Source organism: Frieseomelitta varia, unplaced genomic scaffold (assembly GCF_011392965.1).
Source record: "Frieseomelitta varia isolate USP_RPSP 00005682 unplaced genomic scaffold, Fvar_1.2 scaffold_770, whole genome shotgun sequence".
Classification (NCBI taxonomy): Eukaryota; Metazoa; Arthropoda; class Insecta; order Hymenoptera; family Apidae; genus Frieseomelitta; species Frieseomelitta varia.
The window spans coordinates 22,006-43,933 of NW_025110557.1; the positions used below are offsets into that span (position 1 = coordinate 22,006).

Below are 21,928 nucleotides of genomic sequence, written 5' to 3' on the forward strand. Positions count from 1 at the left end.
AATTCTATATTTACGTACCTACGTTGTTTCGTTTATATCAATGGTTTTTCGAGTCAAAGTTGAGAACCTTCACGATTGTAAGAAGTGCGCTTGCGCCAGTATCATTCTTGTTCAGACTTTGAAACCAACGAATACCCTAGACTCACCTCAGTCGCTTTCCAACCAGCAAATCGTACGACGCACGTATACACGCGTTTCAAATCAAGAATTAATCTCATCAATATAAGGTAAGTTACATTTGTACGTGTTTTTGAATGAATAATCTACTGGAAATTGAAATGAGAAGTGCCACACGTTTTTATGAATTTTTATTGATTGCTTCATGTCGGAAGATGTGAAAAACATTTGACCTGCAATGAGATTCGACCTTGACTGACATTTGGTCTACACCCAGTTAAATGCTTTGTATCTTGAAATAGTACGGGCCTACATTGATGACATTGTTCCATGTTCCATTGTACATTACTTGCGCAAATTACATGTTTTCACATCGTATATCCATAATATACTGTAAATACTTAGTTTAAGTTCAAGTTACACATATTATGGTTATTGTATTACAAGTTTTAAAAGCAACGAGATTGATGACTTGATAGTTGTTCGTATTTATGTTGAATATAAATGAAAATTATGCACAACTTGTTGATGTTTACGTTTCTGATATTTCGAAGTAATAAAATTTTGTTGGAATAATTATATTTCGTTTGAAATAAATTATTTTTATTTCAACTTGTAAATAGAAAAAGAAGCACTAATATTCTTAGCGAAAATAAATTATGCCCAAATGAATATTAAAAAAAGTCACTTTCGTTTAATAATAATTTCCTCGTGTCATTCATTAATACGCGACTTGGAAGTCGTGATTAATGAATATGTATGTATACATACTTGGCTATAATAATGTTCGATAACGATAATAATATCTTCAACAACTGAAAACCTTGTGGAAATATTTTATGCATATATTATGAGTAATTTGATCTTAATATTTAGTTATCAGAGTACAAGTTCCTTTCTATTATCAATATAATCTACAACCGATAACATACATGTATGTATTTGTCATAACAGTGGAAATATTTGTATCTTTTCAACACTATTGTAATAAATTCTCTTTTCGTAAGATACACTATACAGAGAAGAACTGAAATTTAAAAGTGACTCTCGAGTCACATGTACATATACCAATTGAAATCAATACAATTCCCATTTTCGTTGCATTTATGCATGTACATAATTTACATGCTGCATATCATTTAATATTTCTCATTTTAAAGTGCACGTAAGTAACATATTGTACAACAAAACCATTTAATAAACCATCATACGTGTCAGCCTAATTTTTCATCGCTGTTTCCTCGACGGCTATCTTTATTATTTTCCAATGACGATTTAATTTAGTTTCGTTGAATATAATCAATAACGATGAACGATTAGATCGTAGGTTAGAATTAGATCGGTTGTTTACAGGCATTGTCCAATACTGACAAGAACTTATGCAATCTGAAACAACCTATAGCGCTACACGTACTGACCGTGTACATACATACGTGCCTAGGATCATTTTGACAACAGTGTCGTATATAATATAGTGTAAGACGAAAAATTAGCAACGATGAACACGTGACTGCGACTCGAGATGCATCTACTGTCCACGCATACTATTGCAACCAGATGCATACATGTCAGCTTTTTCCCGGGTGTTTCGTCATACATTCTTTCGTCTCATAAATGCGAATAAAACTTTGGCGAATTACCAGTTTTGACGCCATTTCACAGTGGCCTTCTATTATATTATATTAACCAAGACTTATTCATACTTTTTTTTTTACTAACAGATTGTTCGGAGCGGGTTAGTATCTTTTCACGTCATCGAATCATTAAATCTTCGCAAATATTAATTCTTTTTGATTTTTGAATTAGAAATATATGTCAAATAATTGTCTATAAATTTATAGAAATATATAGAAACAAGTTAGACACATATATATAGAAACAAGTTGTGAATGGTGATTGGACAGCTTTCACTGTTTATAATTAGTCATAACTTTCACATACATTTATGAATCCCGCTTGTACCAGGAATCAATAAGAAGAGAATGAAGTAAAAAAATCGATAACCGACGTTTATTATTAATTATTAATAATGCGTATATCGTGATATTGATAATTTGGTTGTTAGAACAAATTAGTTCATATTAATAAAGATTATCCTTTTCATTGATTTTACTAAATTCGTAACTCTATTTTGTCTACAAAAATACTATACAGTGTTAAATAATTATTTACACATGTATAATAATCACTGTGAATTCGTTTGCAACGCATGTGAAATATATTAAATGCAAAATTAACTTTCAATCATTGTTATTGTCTTATCCCGGTAGCACATCGAATTATTTTGCTTTATCCTCTTTTATACATATTTCAAATATTAATGTTTATTTTGAAACCTTTACGTTTCCTCAGAATCGTCTTAAAGCTTCAACTCAATCGTACAATTTATCTGCTCATTTTCATACAAATAATCAATCGTAAAGAATTGAAGAAAAGAAAAAAAAGTAATAAAGAAAATATTCAGTAAAATTCACGTACTCCATCAGCTGCAATATAGTCTTCTAATATAATCGCGCTATTTCTTTATTTTTTTAAAAGGTCATATATATGCTATCTACTATCCTAGCTTCATTTTATCGAACAAAGAGAAGTTGATTCTTCTTTTTTTTTTTTTTTTAATGTTAATTCTCGCGAATGTACGAACGTCACATCGATATTACGCGATTCGAGATTATCGGACACTACACATTCCGAGTCAACATCACGTGTTAACATTTTTCGACCAACGCGTGACTCTGACGTCAGCTTTCGATTAATCCTCAGCACGAACTGGATTTTACGCTTGTTCTCTCTCTCTCTCTTTCTCTCTTTCTCTCTCTCTCTTTTTCAATTCACTAATTATCTCCGTTATCTCACATACCGCAAAGACTCGAAGAGGTCACTTTACGAACTGCATTGCGCGCTAGATGGATTGCAGGTTAAATGCCGAGTACCACCGCCAGGTGCGCTCTGTTGTGACGGTCACCTCTTTTGAATGCCACGGGTCGGACAAAGTGGACAAGTCGCGCAGGCGTGCTCGCTTATCCATTACCGATTAAACCGCAGCGGCAGAATTATGCTGGCGTTATTGACCGCCTGCCGACAAGTTAGAGTTGTTGCGCACATGACTTTTTCAGTGGCTGGGATTAGAAGATCTGTTAGGTGCATAAATTTCTCGTAAAACCGCCGAACACCTTCGAATTTATACGCATATTACGCAACGTGACTTTGGAAGTTTCTTAAAACCGTGCATTTTTATCTTCAGAGACCACGTAGATCGGATTTTAGTAATTTACGTTCAGTTTGAAGTAAAAAAATGTAGGAGTTAGTAGCATGTAATATGAATTTTCACGTTTCTATACATTCTCTATTTATCAATCCAATAAATCAGTACACAACTATAACAGAAAATCTGACGATAAGTAGAATTTTCTTTTTCAGATTTGGCACTTTGAATATCCCGCCCGTATGATCTAACAGAAATATCTTTACATTAAAATTTATAACAGAAATATAAATTGTTTATGTTGCATGCAATAAATTGATGTTCTTGCAAACTCATTCATTGACATCATTTCAAATACTGTTGCATTGGATCGATGGTATCGTTAATTTATAAAGTGTGTTTTTAAAGTCAGATTTTTGCTTCATCTGGTTCCTTCTGGCAGATGTAACTTTATTGAGAAAATTTTACGAAATTCAATAGTTAAAAATTCAATTCGCGTCTGCGCGAATACATCTCGCTGTACAGAATCGTTTTCATGTATTGACCGACGCAAGAGAACGGTTTATGAATATTTTCACGGATACGTGGGTATTAAAATTGTAAAAATTAGTACTATGGCTATTCCTTTGCCAATATCGCTCGCAATCAACACAGAAAAGGTTCATTGCGAGAATTGTTCGTTATTTATAAACGTTGACAGAAAAAATGCACATAGATATCGATCGTTGCAATTAATCTCAAAAGAGATATCGCTTCTACAGACAGCATACTTCTCGAAGGCAGTAATTAGAAATTCTATTCTGGTGAACCATTCTGCGTATAATCGAACAAAGCTAATTAACGGACTCATCGATCTCGACAAATTTATTTTAGGCGCCTTCTATTATTGTTGCGAACTTGTAACATCGATTTGCATAGAGTTGCGAGAAATATTTTTGGTTTGGTGAAATCGAGTTTGTATCGGTGGTTAGTTAGCTCTACAACATAATCAAGTTGGTCCAGAGATACGGGTCAATGAATCGCAATTGATAATGTAATAATAGCACGTGAGGGGCACTTTTCATCGAGAAATATCGAGATTGCATGTTCCCGTCACAGACACACAATTCCTTCGTAAACAGTCTTATCGTGCTGTGTCGTGATAACACGGACGGTATTTACATGCGATTGCGAAAATTACGTAATCGTAGACGATTACGTTAACTACGATCATGCGAAAGTGTCGAAAATACTGATACTGTTATTCGTGATAGATCCGCGTGGAAAAGTTTTAATATTACAATTTTGCAGGATACAGTACAAATAATTGTAACGTTGTTGCATTTACTTTGGCGTTAGATCTAACGCGCAGAATTTATATTGGGTGCTAACTCGTGTTGCGTGTTTTAAGAAGTACAAATTTTACATAAGATAATTAGAGACTTTGGACTAACAGTTGATTGCTGTTGCATACAATATACTATGATGGGTTATAATTTAAAGCATTCTAAAATATTAAGATACTTTAATTTAACCTTTTAAGGATTCATTGAATTTTTATGAAACTGTGCTAGAAAGAAATAGCTCTTATTTTATAAATTTGATTTTTAGAAGCTATTTTTCAAGAATTTTTAGTTTTTTTTTCTATAAGAAAATTGTATGTATAAAATTTATTAAAATTTACTGTTTGTAAACGTAATATCACAGAGATAGATTTTAGGGGTTTAATTGATTGTTATAGTAATAATAGAAAGTATTTTAATCGACTATAAAAATCTCTGAATATTTTAGAGTGTTTCAAATATTTAATTTATCTTTTTTCTTCGCTTAATATCAAATCTTTTTCTTCCCATTAGTCGATATTAGATGATGAATTAAACATTAACAAAATGGTAATATCTAATTTGAATTTTTAATTCCAAACTTTTGCTCTTGCATTATTTTTTCGAGCAACATTTATTCAAATACTCTAGCATGAAACGATTCAACGATTCTGTAATTTCATCCTGTTCGTTTAAAACAAAATCGATTTAAAATTAACCATTGAACAGACAAAAATATCGCGCCCCGTGATTCATCCAATAATTCTAGATTCTCGACTGAAAACATCACGAACTGTTTTTTCACGCAGATTTTGATGTTATTTTGGCTAGTAGAATGGTGGACATAAAAATCTCTGATACATCATCAGGGGAGTAATATATTCAAGTAATTCAACCGCGTTTCTGCAAAGATGAACGCGTTAATTGGATTCTTTCACAGAAGATTCATTAATGTGTAGATTCCTTATAAAGAATTTAACTTTTTATACACACTATGTAACGTGACAAGTATTTCATTTAAAAAATATCGCGTGATGTATATCTTGAATAAAAATTTTTGAAAGTAGCATCGACGTCTCAGTCCATTGAGGACCAACGTGACGTTGGGTTGGACCAATGCGACGTTTCATTTGCAATTTATATTTTTGAAAATTCAAAAAATTCCCTTAATATTTTTTTATGCGTTTCACGTAGATTCTAGAATTTCGTAATATATGAAGGAATTCAAGCACATATTTATAATATTATGAATTTATTCTTCTTTGTTTCATCATAATCAGATGACAAAAAAATCCAATAATTTTATTTTATGCGCTATGGAAGCTTCGGGGACAATTATGTTAATAGTTCTGACTTTCCGCTTATGCCAAGTATGAGGTAACGGAATACATTTTAAGCATGAATTGCGTCGCTGTTACATGCGCCTTCAAAATATTACAGTCGTTCAAGTCGTTTCGTTATTTTATATATATATATATATATATAGTAAACGTCAGAATAATATTAACACTAGTATTGATATATTATTTTATACGAATAATATCATCATTGACATTAATATGCTATTTTATAATAGAAGCGAGAGATTAAAAAATTGATTACGAGCGCGGTGAACCGAAGTGCGGAAAAACAATCGTAACTATTGCATATTTGAACATAAAGGAAAGGAGTGAATTTGCAAATTCATTTCTATTATGTACATGAAAGATCGGAGATGGAAATTCTGTAGAAACGTAGTTTCTGAGCAAACGTAGTTTAGTTCACCTAAAATCTTATTAATACTTTTATCACGAAAAATCTATATCGTATTCAAATAATTATTATTGGAATATATAGATACAAGTCCCACATTTAGATTCGACTATTGCATAATATGTGCTAATACGTAATTTAATTCATTCGTACATAAAATCTCTCCACGATTCGATATCAAATTGAACTTGATGCCCTATTTTCCTCGATTCCTTTCAGTTTTAACACGACATAAATTTAAAACATATTATCTTATAATATAATTTAACAGAAATACGTCAATTTAATTTCACGCGATTGCGTATAATATATATATATAAAAAATACGTTCGAGCTATAAAATCGGCTTTCGAAATTCACATCTACGATACGAGTCGACTGGGGATAAAATATCGCGATAAAATATGCCGAGCACTCGATTCGTTGAAACGTAGCTCGAGTGAAAAATAGGGAAAAGAAAGGAATGTATTCTCGATACGTGGATGACTGAAAGAAAGAACTCCAAACGATGATCTTTTAATACGACGAATTCTGGTATCTCACGTCTTAGTTCTAACGACCTAACGATAAGTGCTTGTGTATATGTACGTAGATTCTCTAGGCGTCGACTTTGCGAGGCTTGAAAGCTCATTTCCGGCTTCGTGAAATTTTAAGGTCTGCCCACCTCCGGTTCCAAGCGGCTTCTACATCATTTATACGGTCAAAAAGCTCTCACCCACGATACTGTACGACGCCTCGTCGTCATATTTCTTTCAAAGCGTGACTTTCATTTCCACTCATTCTTCAGAAGTTTTATCTGAAGTTTAATGCTTTCCGAAATAAGAGGCGACTGTTTTTCCCCGCGTTGAATATTTAAAAACCACTCCGAAAGGGAAGGACAAGGACAGAAAGGAGAACTACCCTCGAAGGTTGAAAGCAAGGTTTTGTCATGCTTGTTTCTTTCTCGCGACTTCTCGTTCGTTTTTCCCGTTCAATCGGTAACCACGATATAACAAGGGATTCTTTTATTTAATCCTTGACTGGTATTATTGAGAGATGATTACAGTAGCTCGAACTATATTTGAATTAGATTATTTAATTTGAAGCAGGCTTAGGTATTGTTTGAATAAAATATTTGAAGAATGATTATTCGAATAATATATTATCTTATTTGATTTGTGAAGCACTTCTACGTCAGTCTATTCGAACGAACGAATATGATATCTTTTCGAAGTTACTCGATTATTTAGCTACCGAATAGAATAATTCTTTATTTCATTCATTGTGTTTGTTCCTGCAAACACAATTTCGCGATTCCGTTGTGTAAACTTCGCTTTATGCTTTCAATAAATTAATTCAAATAGACAAGTCCAAGATAAAATTACTTTTCCCAAGTTGTATTCTAAATAGGAATTAAATTAAACGAATTAGTGGAGAAACGATTCGTTATTTCAAATTGACACTTTCTCATCTTTGCTTCAAATAAGATTCGCCCAATCTTAATTTTACAATTTTCCAATTCTGCTATGATTAGAAGATTTCCAATAGATTGTACTTCAGAGGAAATGTTTTAATAAATTCTAATTTTGATGATGGAGATGGTGTAATATTGTAGATTATGGAAAATCGAAGAGTGTTCTGAATTTAATTAACCTAAACTGTTCTGTTTGTAATCTTGATCTCGAGATTGACGGCTAACTCAGAAGCTTCAAAAACCGGAGAGAAAAGAATTAAGTTTGGTCGCGATATTAGCGTGGCCAGGACGGTTTCTAGCGAAGCTCGGGGGGGAAAATAATTACAACGTCGTCTATGTAACTTTGCAACTCGCTACAACTTCCGTTGGAGTTCCCTGCAACCACCGTTGGTACCTTCATTTGGCTAACGAGCTGCCTAAACGTTTCTCCTACGTACACCTAATGCCAGACTTCCTGTCGATTATTTATAGAATCCATCGACTACCACCCCGTTCAATTTCGTTAAATCTCCATTTTAACGGGCTAATTTCCAACGGGCGTGTTCCACCGCCGCTCGCCAGGAGAGAAAATTAGCGAAAACTCGATCGTGACTCGCGTAAATTGCGACGATCAATCCTCCGATCGATCGAGCGATCCGTTTTCGTTAGATTTTATGTAATCGCGTCGACGATCAGAGATTGCCGCGAAATTGTAAATGCCGAGGGTCGTGACTGAGCGAACCGCGTGTCGATTATTCAACGACGAGCCGATGGAAACGGGTTAGCCGTGTTCGAAGTTTGCTATCGCTCGAGCCTCATTATCCAAGAAAATCTTTCTCGTAAGAGATTCATCTACGAGATGAACTGAAATTGAAATTGAAATTTCGTTCCAGAATTGAGGAGAAATTGGACAATAGTCTGGTACCGTACGATTATGTTCTCGTCCATAAATACATTAGACATTTGCTGATTTTTAACATAATGTTCATTAGTTATTGGATCGTGAGATTGAATTTTATCCATTAAGGACTAATCTTGTGTGTCAAACAAAAGCTTGCAATCTTGTTTTCCATCATTTTACATCGTCGAACTTGATCTTTAACATTTTAGTTACGAAGAGAAATTTCAAGAATTTGTTTAGTATCTTTTTGTACCAGTACTTCTTCTAATCGTAAGTGTGTAAAGTTGAAAGGAATTTAAATATTTTTGACATTATGGTAAACGTTTCACGTTTATTATTTTCCAAGCTACGTCCACGTGTTCCAATTTTTGCAATCTCAATTTTATTCAGCGCCTGTTGTCATGCAAAATCTTCAGTTGATGAAACAGTTTGGATGTTATACTGTTCCACTAAGTATGTTTTAAATGTAAAAAACGTAACTTGTACTGCTTGTAAGAACAAAATGTTAATGTAAGTGGACTTCTAGACTTTCTAGATTTTTAAAATATTCTACGTGTGATTTCGTCGTATTCGTAATAAACAGATCGTAGATTTATACACGTTTAAGAATATAGTAAAGAAAAAAAAAAAAAAAAAAATAGAGCCACGGTAAAAAAAATATTCTTTTACGCGTCAAATATTATAGAAAGCACTTGTACATTGAATATTTTGTTTTGTAACTTCGAGCACGTAATTAAAAAACGATAAATGTGTTGTAATTCGCAGCCTACGAATTAGTGTCAGGTTAATTTCATAATTACTTGATCTCTATATATCGAACCTATATCCATTTTAGCTAATGAATCGCAATCTGGCTGCTAAATTCTGGCATATCTCCTTATCGCTTTCTCAACCTCGTTTGCTGCAACCGCGATGTGCTGCTCGTAGGAAGCGAGGAACGTCTGTCCCTGACCGGCGACGAGGATGCGAGGAAGCACAGGTCTCGCGTATCTTGTGTACCGATGCCGATGTCTCAGGTCATGGATTCAGGGTGCGCAGGGGGATAATACAGGCGTAGCCTCGAGAACGTCTGCGCGTGCTGCATTGCGGCTAGCCCACTCCCTCGTACCGTGCTCTATAGGCGGCAGGCCATGGACCGAATAAAGACAGGGGGTGGCTGAAGCGTGGTTAGAAGCGAGACAGCCATTCAGTCAGGGGGGTTGAAAGGGGTGGGGTGTGACTGTGTAAAAGTGAGACGGTAGCTCTCGGAAAGAGAAAGAGAGAGAGAGAGAGAGAGAGAGAGAGAGAGGCGTTGATGGAAAGAAGAAGGATAGCAATTTGTTAGTGTGGGCGAGACAATGGGAATAGGAGGGATAGTCGACGAAAAGGGAAAAAGAGAGAGGGTTGAACGTGGGAACCGTGGATATGGCGGGAGGAAGACAGGCTGATATACACACACACGTAGAGGAGAAGAGAGGTATGAAAAGGATGGGGGGTAGGTTGTGGTGAAGCAGACGTGGAGAGAAAGAGGGAGAGAAAGAGAACGTAGGGAGGGAGAGAGAGAATGTAGCAACTACCCCCCTGTTTTGCAGTTACGACACTGCACTGCAGCCAGGTACCCCTGCCGTCTCTGTTGGATGGGGGGCGAACTGGCCGAATAAAGCCAGTCGTCGTCTCGTGCTCGGACGAGACACGCGCCCCGGCACAGTTTCCTTCCCGACGAGCCGCAAGGATGTAGTCGAAACGACGTTCTGGGTCCTCTCGGCTGGACCCGGCGGAACCACCAACCGAGGTTTCGCCACCCGAGAACGCAACGATCTGTTTACTTTCGTCTTCTCGCGTTCGCTTTTTACCCGTCTGTCAATTCGATCGGTATCGTTGTTGGCGGAGTTTTATGGTGAGATGTTCGAAATGTAACGAAACTCGTAAAAAAAAAAAAAAAACATCAAGAGAGGAAGAACAACGTAATCGAAATCGACATTAACGGACTAACATCAAAGAAAACCGTATTACTGTCGCGTTATTATTATTGTTATTATTATTACCGTTATATTATTACAATTCTCATTATTATTCTCGTCTCGTTATATATTGCATTTATTGTCCCTTGTACGCGTACGCGTGTGCTCGTAATACATCGCGAGTCTAAGCGAAATCCGACGTTTTTATTCGCGATCTGAAGCTGGACCTGCACCGGCGGAGTCGGTGTTTTGCGGTGGAACAGGTAAGAGACTGACACGAGAGAGATCTAGAATGTTCGCGGGATTGCGTAGTTAGTTAGTTATCGTTCCGTTCTCGTTCGAAATAACAAGAAGCGCGAACAACGAGCGTAATCTTCTTTTCTTCGTTGAGCGAGCTTTATCGTCGCTAATAGGCAACGATCGGGTCCGCGCCGAGGATAATGCGATTACGCGTTCGCGCAACGTGACGCCGCTGCGAGAATCGCAATTATCACTCTATACCGTAATCCGGATTTATCAGCTGACTAGGATCGATGCAACGTCGTCGCGAAATCTTTCGTCGTATCACGAACTATTGTCACGTTTCAATCATGCTTCAGCTCTCGCGATTCGATTCGATATTCGCGTCCAGAATGGCAGAGAACTATTAGCTATTAGCTAATCGGTCGTATCAATTTAGCGAGTTACTATTGTTATCGTGATTACCAGCAGCAGACATTATTCTTTTACTGACTTTCATTGCAGCTGGAGGGAACGGTATCACGTCGATGCTTTATGGTTGCAAGGTGCGATGTTGCAAGGTTTTTTCTTTTTTTTTTCTTTTTCAATTTGAAACGGAGACGCTCGGAAGAGGCAAAGATAGCAGCGAGCAAGGGTTGGTCGTTGTGTACTGTTTTATCGATTTTAATCTCCCTACTGGCGCGATCCCTCTCTCGTTTCTCTCTCTCCATTTCTTTTTTTGTCTCTCCGCAGCGTAGCTTTTAGAAAACCAATTGACCGAACGAAATCCGAATTCATTCCTCAGAGCTGTAAAAATGTCACTTAAAGGTCTTCAACTACGTTAACTCCACGATAATGGCTAGAGAGAGAAAGAGAGACATTTCATCGTTATCTCGTTTCATTCTCATCCGATTTCATTTTTCCACACGTTTCCGTGTTTATTCTGACGATGAGATCTTCTTCTCCTTTTTATTGTCGTGTACACAGAGATGTAGACATGCATATTTGCATCGCGTGCAACTCATTTTGTTACAGGATCGCGTCAAAAGATAAGAGAACAATCGATCCGCGGTGTCGACAATCTGTATCTCCGTTGATTGAGTTTGCAACGTCGTTATGATAATTTAGAAGCTTTTGTGCACGCGCGTCGCGACGCCTTGTTTACGGTGACTGTTGAATGGAGACGGTTTCATTGTAGCCGTTTTATCGATCTTATAACTCGCGTCTGCATCGCTTGTTTCGTGCGATGGTACGGGCGTGCGTTGAGACGAAAGGGTGATTTTGCTTTGAGAAGACGAAACGCCACGATTTCACGAAAATACGATATATTTTACATCATATTACGATATATTTAAAAAATATGCCAGATCCTGCCAAAGAAAACCAACTCCAGCTTCCCATCTTTGTAATTTATGAATGGCACACAGACAATTTTCTTTTTCGGTGCAGATGCTCCATTACGACTACTTTTTTTATCTCTCAGAGTCCTTTACAACGAATATACGTATAACTTGAAAGTTGCATATTCATGCATTTTTTTTGAAAATTTTACTTTGCATACACTTGTTGCTTCCCTGTTGTACATCACTGATACGCAAACCTTAATTATTTACGTTTAACACCATCAAGTGAGAAACAGTTTTTCGATAGTAAAGCAATTTCGGAAGATTATTATTCCGACTACTCCATTGATACAATATTTTCTGCATTTTGTATGTCATTAGTAGACTGAGGATTTTTATAGGAAATTTTAATGTGAAAAAAAATCTATAAAATATCCAAAGAACAGTTATTTTCTATGATATCTGACACGCAAGAGAATTGTCTACCAAGGTTCTATCTGTTTTCATCATATTCTCAAAAATATAAATTCGCATATAAATCTGTAGTGCTACAATTTATTTCAATTTGAACTTTCTAGTTCATTCATTTGAGTTCAAATTCTAGAAGAAATCAGATAATTAGGGATGAAAGATGCCGAAAGAAGCAACGATCACTCAATTTCTCTAGTTTCTATTCTGCGGAGTTGATCGATTTGTCTCAATTTCGAATCGTTCTCGGAACGTCCAAGTATCGATCGGACGAGAAAAGTCGGTCGGCAATTCTTTATCCCGTGTCAATGATATTTTCCAATTTGAGTGGATTCCACAACCCGGTGATACGTATATATCACATTAAACTCATTACAGCCGAATCTCTGTTAGCCTGTCAAGCTCCCATAAAGTCGCAAACTTATCAAGAAGCTTACTGGCGTGTTCTATTTATCGACAAGTACCTACGTGTCCATTCTTCACGAAAATCCTCGCAACTTCTCCATTTCCCTGTCCTCGCGAATTTATTCCCCAGACGCCATCTCTTTTGGATAAAGATTAATGTTCAACATATTGCACGTTGCGTTCCAGTGAGATAAATGGTTGCTCTCTTCGTGGGCTGAGCGTCTTCGCAGACAAAGATGAAGCCACGAGACACAAAATGTTTTTGGTTGTTGTAATATTGAATTAAATGAAAGATTGACTGCCAGGCGAAATTTACACGTATGTATTTCACGTATTCCTCTACGGGATGGTCTATTTAATTTTTATTCTGCTCAAATGGAAGCTTAAATTTCTTTAAATTTCCTTAAATTTTTTTTCCCAAGAAATTGAAAGTCTTTGTGCCAGAGAAATTTTTATTATTAACATGACGTGAATATTAAGTTTTTGTAGCTGCAGCAAGTTAAAAAGACGAATTTAAAAGTTCGAAAAAATTTGCGAATGAAATACATATTGCATTAACGCAACATGAGCCCTTAATGGATTGAACGTTATATTGCAATGGTTGTTGAAAGTAGTTGCTAAAATATCCATCGACCAGATTGTTTCTTTGTCTTTTAATTTGCAACCGATGCCGTGAATTGTAATTAATTGTAAATTGTAATTGCAATGCTCTGTGCAACTCTCGTGCTGCGTATGCAGGCTTCCTGGAAATTTCTAATTAAGAGTAACGAGTAAAAAGCGTAATGAACGTTGGCAAAGGTTGTTCCGAAGAATGGATCACTTTAAAAATGTTTACCCGTATGTCAAAGGCTTTCATGTAACTGGTCGAGTGCTGTACTCGCGCTAACGAGCTACAAATTTGGCGTAATTGCAACGAATAGCAATTAATAGTCCAATCGTATATGCAGAATACTCGTCACCTTTCAGAATTTCGATCGTGGGATGGATTTTATTTCCTACGATACACCGAAGAAAATTTAAACACGAGATAAGATTTATGTTTCATTTTATAACATCGTGTTATATTACCACATTACTTTATTATATTTTACAATTTTTTACGCTACTTTATGATATTACACAATTTGTCACAATCACAATTAATTAGGTCCAAGTATATTTTATGTCATTCAGCAATACTTTTTGTGTGACTAGAAAAATTTCAAATTTGCCGTGCGATATATTTTGTACTGTATACTTCTTTTTATCAAAACATATATAATTTCACATTGTAAAATTATAAATTATCTCGTGCCATTTGTCTTTTAAGCTTTCTACTTCGCTATCACGAGTGTCTGTCTCGCCTTCTTCTGCTTACAAAATGTCTATTATTCTTTGAAAAACACTGACCCACGTTTAAACTACAGATCTTCGTGCAATATCTCATATTTTTGGATGGACAGAATGAAAAAAAAAAAAAAAAAAAACTCTATTTTCGATACTTTATACATTTCCCCATAAATTCACAAAAATCCACAGTTTACTTGCACCGATTAAAAGTTTCTCTTGCCCGTCCACCGGAGAAGCTGGATAAATAATAATATTGGATCACAGTTTGCGCAATCATTCAGCACACACGAGACACAAAATTATTCATCTGCAATTACGAACTTCATCGTTCAAGTTCAATCGAGATGAACGAACGGTGGCTGGTACCACCATAGATCCCTTCATACAGCTGTAAATGATGTATGGTACACCGGCGACCTTCTCGTCGTATTAGTTACGAATATAGCGGTCTATTAGCTCGATGTCAAAGTGGTGGAACGAACGGACGAACGTGCAGAAATGGGTCAGACTAACATTTTCTTTTTATGAAATATTGACGTTGATGGGACACTGTGAAATTCAATTACGCCGCGGAAGCCTTAGTGGACATTTGATATTTCATGTGCACAATGCCTACGGTTGCATCGAAAGGCTCGCTTTAAAGGAGATGAAAGCGCTCTAAGAGAGGTCTTTGCACTTGAAATTCTACCCCACCACCCACGCGGATCCAATAAATAACGCGCCTTTGCGCAGGGATTACGGGCAAAGGATGTTGCACCATATTTTTCAATATTTTCCCGACCATTTTTCTCTCTATATTACACGCCAGCAGCGTGTAAAATTTATCCAGCAAATGCGATTCGACTTTCTGACAGCCGCCGATTCCTTTTCTTTTTTTTTCACTTTCGGCAAAATAAAAGTTGCCCTCAGACGTGGAAAGTTCCGAAAAAGTAATTAAAGTCAGTGTGTTTTCGATTAAAGATCATCTTGCGTGTCGTACAAACGTTGACTGTCGTTGTCAAAGTTTTTTCAATCAACGGAGAGGTTTATAATAATAATAATAATAATAATAATGATTATAGTGTTTGAATTCTTCCATCAACTGAAAATTTTGATAGTAACAGGGCATTTGCGTAACACAAGTTGTTTTTAATGAGATGTGGGAAGGAAAACTAGCCGAATGGAATTTGTTTAAATTCTCGCAGTTTTATAGATTTTTATGCATTTGTAAGAAGTTTTTGGTTTCTGTAACATACGGTATATAAAACAGTTTTTTATTTTATTTTGTTCTATTTTCTTAATTATATTTCCAGAAGTATGAATTTGCAGAAAAATCCGGAGTCTAAATGTAATTTTGATACTGTCCCTTATTTGTTACAATTTAATTTTAAAATATAATTCTACGCAAACAAAGATATGAAATTTTCGCCGTGTTCTTTCCAGTATTTTTTATTACTGAACTATTATTATTATTGCATAAAAGTTTTAATTAAAATCAAACAAGGCTCGAACGTAATTTTCTGTCGATAAATATCCATACGAATATTAAAGTTACCATCAGTGTAAAAAAAACAACAATTGTCACACAATTGGAATTACAATCACGTTTAAAATAATCAGTGGCGTCTCTATTAATCATCTCGCTACATTATTAAATTATTAATTAAACTTCAAACAGACGAGCTTTGTCTCGTGTAGCTCATTTACATACAGGCTCATTAATCAAAAACTCCTTAACCATTAATCTCCAATCTTAAGAAGAATTCTAAACGTTTTCTCAGTGGCACTTTTCGAACGGGGCTATTTCGTCCAAAATTTGTTTTGAATTGTTTGTAATTTTTTTTCGCCTTTTTTTTTAACATCGACGTCGTCTCTTGTAGAAAATGGTTGCGGAAAAATACGATAAGCTCGAGCCTGAGCTGAAAGAAGAATTGAGAAGCATCGCCCAGCAGATTGTGGCACCTGGAAAAGGAATCCTGGCTGCGGATGAGTCGACCACAACTATCGGCAAGCGTCTGAAGGACATCAACGTTGAGAATACCGAGGACAACCGTAGAGCTTACAGACAACTACTCTTCACCGCCGCTAAGGTACAATTGTTGATTTATTACACTAATTACTAGTATTTGAACATGATTAAACAATCTGTTTACTACAATTCTTTGAATCTCTCCGAGTTTCATCCGACTTTCAAAATTAGTTGAGAAATAAAATCAATAGGCGAGATTAGCTGAGTAAAAGCGATAGAAGCTGAGTAAACGTCTTAAAAACAGCGGGACCTTCAAAAGTACCGTTTTCAAGGAATTTGCCGAAAAACTGAAGGAGGAAACAATCAGTCGAACGAGTGAAATCTAATATTGCATCTTTCGTGAATCTGTCCTCAATAAATCATAATCAAGTTATAAGATCAACTTCTGAATGTTATAAAGTCGAAGAATGTTCAGATTAATAGTGCAACGATTCGCTTCTAATAATCCTATTCGTCATATCTTTCTATCTTAAACTCAGAAGACACAAACAATTAAAACCCAATATCACATCTTTCTGAGATATTTGATAAACCATGGAATCAACTAATTTCGAAATATTGTCTAACATTTATACACATTTCGCGGTCGAAAGACATTCAAGTTTAATAATAATAAATCTGATTCTAATTAATAATAAATCCATCCAATGTTCCCCGTCTCTCTAACGATCTTCTCCGTGTTTTCCAAAGGACACGATCAGCCAGCACATCTCTGGTGTCATCCTGTTCCACGAGACTCTCTACCAGAAGGCCGAAGATGGAACACCATTCGTCGAACTGTTGAAGCAACGTGGCATCTTGCCAGGTATCAAGGTCGACAAGGGTGTGGTGCCATTGTTCGGCACCGACGACGAATGCACCACCCAGGGCCTCGACGATCTACAGGCCCGTTGCATCCAATACAAGAAGGACGGATGCCAATTCGCGAAATGGAGATGCGTGTTGAAGATCAAGAAGGACTGTCCGAGCAAGCTGGCCATCTTGGAGAACGCTAACGTTCTAGCCCGTTACGCTTCCATCTGTCAGAGCGCTAGGATCGTGCCGATCGTCGAGCCGGAGATCTTGCCCGACGGTGATCACGACATTGTCCGTTGCGAACAAGTTACGGAAGAAGTTCTGGCCGCTGTGTACAAGGTGAGGGGAGAGGAATGGAGTCTGCATATTGATTTGGTTTGTTTGGCGCGAGGATGTTGGCTCTTTGCTACGTTTGTTCGATGGAGAGAAGTAATAGGATCTTCTGTACAATTGGAGTCTACCGTAACCATTTAATTGGAAACGGAAGGGAATGTCAAAAGACGAGACGGGACGGTTTCAGAATCCTTCGTATCGTGGTATTGGTTTTAAAGTTGTTACAAACTGTAAATGTACTTTCCTCAGATAAAAACTAGCGACGACTAAAGTATAAAGTGTCAATGAAATTGAATTGCACGAGGCAGGGGAAAGTTTTTAAAGAGATACTTTTATCTAAATATTTGACGAAAGTCTATGTAATTTTGTTTTCAAAAATGCTTCTGTCGAAACGATATAATTGTAGAAGGTATATATCGTTTAAATGTAATTTAACTTAACTTAAGCCAAGGTATATGTGTAATGTTCACTGTAACATCAGTAATAGACTCCTATCTACGACGTAGAAATATAGAAAGAGTTTATTAAGTAAAATTTACTGCTGCGTTCTGGTAGTGAGTTTGCCAACGATATCTCAAGTATGAACAAAATATGAAATTCTTATTAGCATGCGTGATTTCTCTGTTAAACATTTTCTTAAGACATCGTCAGTCTTTCCCATTTGTAATTAACTTTTACTGTCATTAATTTCATCGTACAGAAGTTGAAATTTAATCGTATTTGATTCATCAGGCACTTGCTGATCATCACGTATACCTCGAGGGTACTCTTCTGAAACCGAACATGGTAACACCAGGACAAAGCAGCCCGAATAGGGCAAGTCCTCAGGAGATCGCGGCCGCTACCGTGACCGCTTTGCTGCGCACCGTACCACCCGCAGTGCCTGGCATCACCTTCCTCAGCGGTGGACAGTCGGAGGAAGAGGCATCTGTCAACTTGGACGCCATCAACAAGTTCCCCGCGAACAAACCTTGGGCACTGACATTCAGCTACGGTCGTGCTCTTCAAGCCTCTGTCCTCCGCGCATGGGGTGGCAAGAAGGAACAAATTGCTGCCGGCCAGGAAGAACTTATCAAGAGGGCTAAGGTAACTTTCAGGCTAGGTTTCTCTATTTTAGATTCTTCCCTTTTCCTGTATTTTATAATTTTCCTTCTTTATGTTTTACGACTTTTGAGCATCTCTAATAATTCTTGACGTGTGCTGCTCTTTCAGTAGATTAGAGATTTTCTTCTCTCTTTTTTTTTTTTTTTATTGTAATTAATTTTCTTTGATTTGATCTATTTTCTCTTTATGTAGATTTGCATAGAAAATGTAACTAAAACATTTCTGTTTTCTTTCTATGTGTCGTTCATACGTATCTTTACTGTCATGTTTCTTTCCTTTCTGTCTATAGCTCTTTTAACTTTTTCTACTTTCTGTTACATTTAAAAGTTTCTGTTACATTCTTATGTAAATATCATACTGCGTCAATTTTATTTGGATTTAATTACTACTCATCTTTACTTTCTTTTTACTGTTTGTTTTTGCATGTACATATATCGTGTGGTTGTTTAGGCAAATAGTCTAGCCAGCCAAGGCAATTACGCTGCTGGTAGCATTGTTAGCAAAGCTGCAAGTGCCTCTCTCTACGTCAAATCTCATGCCTACTAAATTCTTGCTTTTCTTTCTTTGAGACGGTTTCACAGTGAGTATCTAGTAGATTAGTTCTACATATATTTGCCTTTTTACGCGCTTGTACGATATACATGTATTTACTGATAAAATGTAATTAACCTTTCTAAATGTGTCTAAGATATATTTTTGTATTTACAGGCTAACAGTGAATCGGCACTCGGCAAATACGCTGGTGGCGTGACAGGAGCTGCTGGCGACGCAGCGCTTTTCGTCGCAAACCACGCGTACTAAACGAATTATTAGACATTGATAAGGATTAGACAATTAGGTCGTTCGTCGAACATTGTCAACGTCGATCACTGTTGCCGACATGAGGGCATCATCGACGATGAAGATGGGAAGCGAACGAAGGAAAAAAAACTCACAAAGAATGCCTCAAAATGCTCGAAACACAAAACGATCGTGCAGCTTCTGTTTCCAATTTTACGTTTTACATAATTTAAGAAAAAAAAAAGAAAAAAGTTCAAACCTGCGAACGAATTCGAATTCATTGAGTTTTACTTCGCGATAATTGGTACCACCATATATCCATGCGTGATTTTAAATCAAAATAGAATCTTGACGATGCATTTTAATCTCACGGAATAGACGGAAGCTGAGGAGATTCGTTTTGTTTTTACGATGAAAATCAAACTCTCAGGATCACGATGTTGTCGACCATGATCGATTCTCTTCGCCGATTACCGTATTTCTGAACGAACGATCGCCTCTATCGCCTCTTGCTTTTACTCTTTCCCTGTTCTATCTCCTCTCACTCAGGACCTTCCACTCTTTTTTTTCCCACCCCTGTCCTTCATCTACGTTCCTATGTTCTCTCTAAGATGCACATGTGACACGATGAAGAGTGTTTAACGCATCTTTCATCGCAGAATTGTTCGTTAACCAAGAGAAAGAAGGAACTAGGGATCTACGACAATCGTCGAGAGAACGTGATCGATGCGTACAGAAGCGGGCCTATCGTGTAAAATTGAAGAAGAAATAACGGATAAAGATCGTTTACTCGGATCGTGAATAGATTTCGTGACGTTCGAACTACGCACGCGTTATTATGTTCTGTAAGAATACGAGTAAAACAAAAGCAGATATATTATACATATATATTATCAATGTCGTTATAATATTCTACGTGTATAAAAAAAAAGAACAAAAAGAGAAAAAATAAAAAAAAATAAAAATACATATTAAATGTTGTTTGTTAGCAAATGAGTCGAATATTATGAAGTCGTAATATTATGTCATCTACTTATACAATATGTATATCTTACATAGATATTTAAGTAACGTATTGAAAAGTATCTCGTACATCGATGTTATATCTAATATTTTCATTGTAATCTAGGTCACCAAATACACTGTGGAGGGTATCTATCGTGTCTTTTTATCCTAACTCCTTTCTTAAGATGTGTACTTTTAATTTTGTTACAATTGAAAGTATATACGATACTTTGATACTTTGATATAGCGATGAGGTTGTTTCAATAACACCTTGCAAGGTTACTATAAATATATTTGTTAGCAATATTTTCAGATATAGGCAGTCTGGCAATAGAGATCATCCACTCAATATAAACATAAGTAGCAAATCGTCAGTGGAACATTTAGTGAACTCAGTTCACAAAAATTCACTCTCAATTTAGTGAATTCTTCTAAAACAAAGAATTCTTCAACTGAATAAAATAAATCTTTCAAATAATTCGTTAATTCTTCAAACAAATCGCGAAGAATGCTCCATCATTCCTGAAAAAAAAAAAAACAATTACTTCATTTATAGTTTGTGGTATCTTTCAAATAATTCTTCACACAAATCGCGAAGAATGCTCCATCATTCCTGCAAAAAAAAAAAAGAACAATTACTTCATTTATAGTTTGTGGTAGTGAAAAAATCAAAAGCAATAGAAAATTTCCAGCAGCATATTGAGATGTTATCAATCTATGCACCATATAGTGCAACCACGTAAAATACAGCTTTTTTAGCTGCATCAGGTGATCCACGAACGTGAACCTAAATTCACAAATTCAGTGGAAGAAATTTGGGCATTTTATAATCGCAACACTATTTAACAAAAACGCGAATATTGATCGATGCGACGTTAATTGATAACAATTGAAAAAATTACGATGGAAGAATATCGCAACACTAGTTCTTTAAAAAAAAGTTATTTTTTAATAATTTTTTCTAATAAATAATCACGAGATAATGATATTAATTCGAATTCTAAGAAAATATAACAATTTTAATAATATTCTTTAAAAGATTATAATCATAATGAAAATTATAAAAACAATCACGATGTTTTATAATTCGCAACGCTAGAACAAAAACGCGCTTACCATATTATACAATCATCGCAACTCTAATTCAAACCAGATCCCGTATTTTTTCACAAATTTGGATTCAGATCGTTCTGTAGATAATTTAAAACGCAAAATTTTGTAATTTTAATTTAAACTGATACTAATTTCATTCGCAACACTAACAAAAATACCGCGATTTGCCCAAATGGTGGGCCGACATTCATGTCGGCCAAGAAAAAAGCTACAACTACCATTGCTACACTACAAATACTAAAATTGAGCATAGTGACAAGAATGACTATCCATGCTTTGGATTATCCAGAGGATGGAAAGCCATTTGTTGTGACCCTCTTCATGGCAGTTTGCCGGGCCTCTTCTTTCTTCGAGCGCAATGCCCGCTGAAACTTACAT

The 21,928-nt window shown here is 36.1% G+C and overlaps 1 protein-coding gene across 5 annotated transcripts; it reads left to right on the forward strand.

Moving 5' to 3' along the window:
• Positions 1–75: 75 nt before the first annotated feature.
• Positions 76–20,586, forward strand: LOC122535783 (fructose-bisphosphate aldolase-like). 5 transcript variants are annotated; one of them, XM_043667594.1, is made up of 6 exons: positions 76–227; positions 16,272–16,481; positions 17,111–17,554; positions 18,281–18,634; positions 19,103–19,232; positions 19,361–20,586. In XM_043667594.1, the coding sequence occupies exons 2-5, from the start codon at positions 16,275–16,277 to the stop codon at positions 19,196–19,198; spliced, it is 1,101 nt and encodes a 366-aa protein (XP_043523529.1). In that variant the 5' UTR covers positions 76–227; positions 16,272–16,274; the 3' UTR covers positions 19,199–19,232; positions 19,361–20,586. The 5 variants fall into 5 exon arrangements, with proteins under 5 accessions (XP_043523529.1, XP_043523533.1, XP_043523531.1 ...); XM_043667596.1 differs by lacking the exon at positions 76–227 and adding an exon at positions 10,374–10,924 and having other exon boundaries at positions 16,270–16,481; XM_043667595.1 differs by lacking the exon at positions 76–227 and adding an exon at positions 10,374–10,920 and having other exon boundaries at positions 16,270–16,481.
• Positions 20,587–21,928: the final 1,342 nt, after the last annotated feature.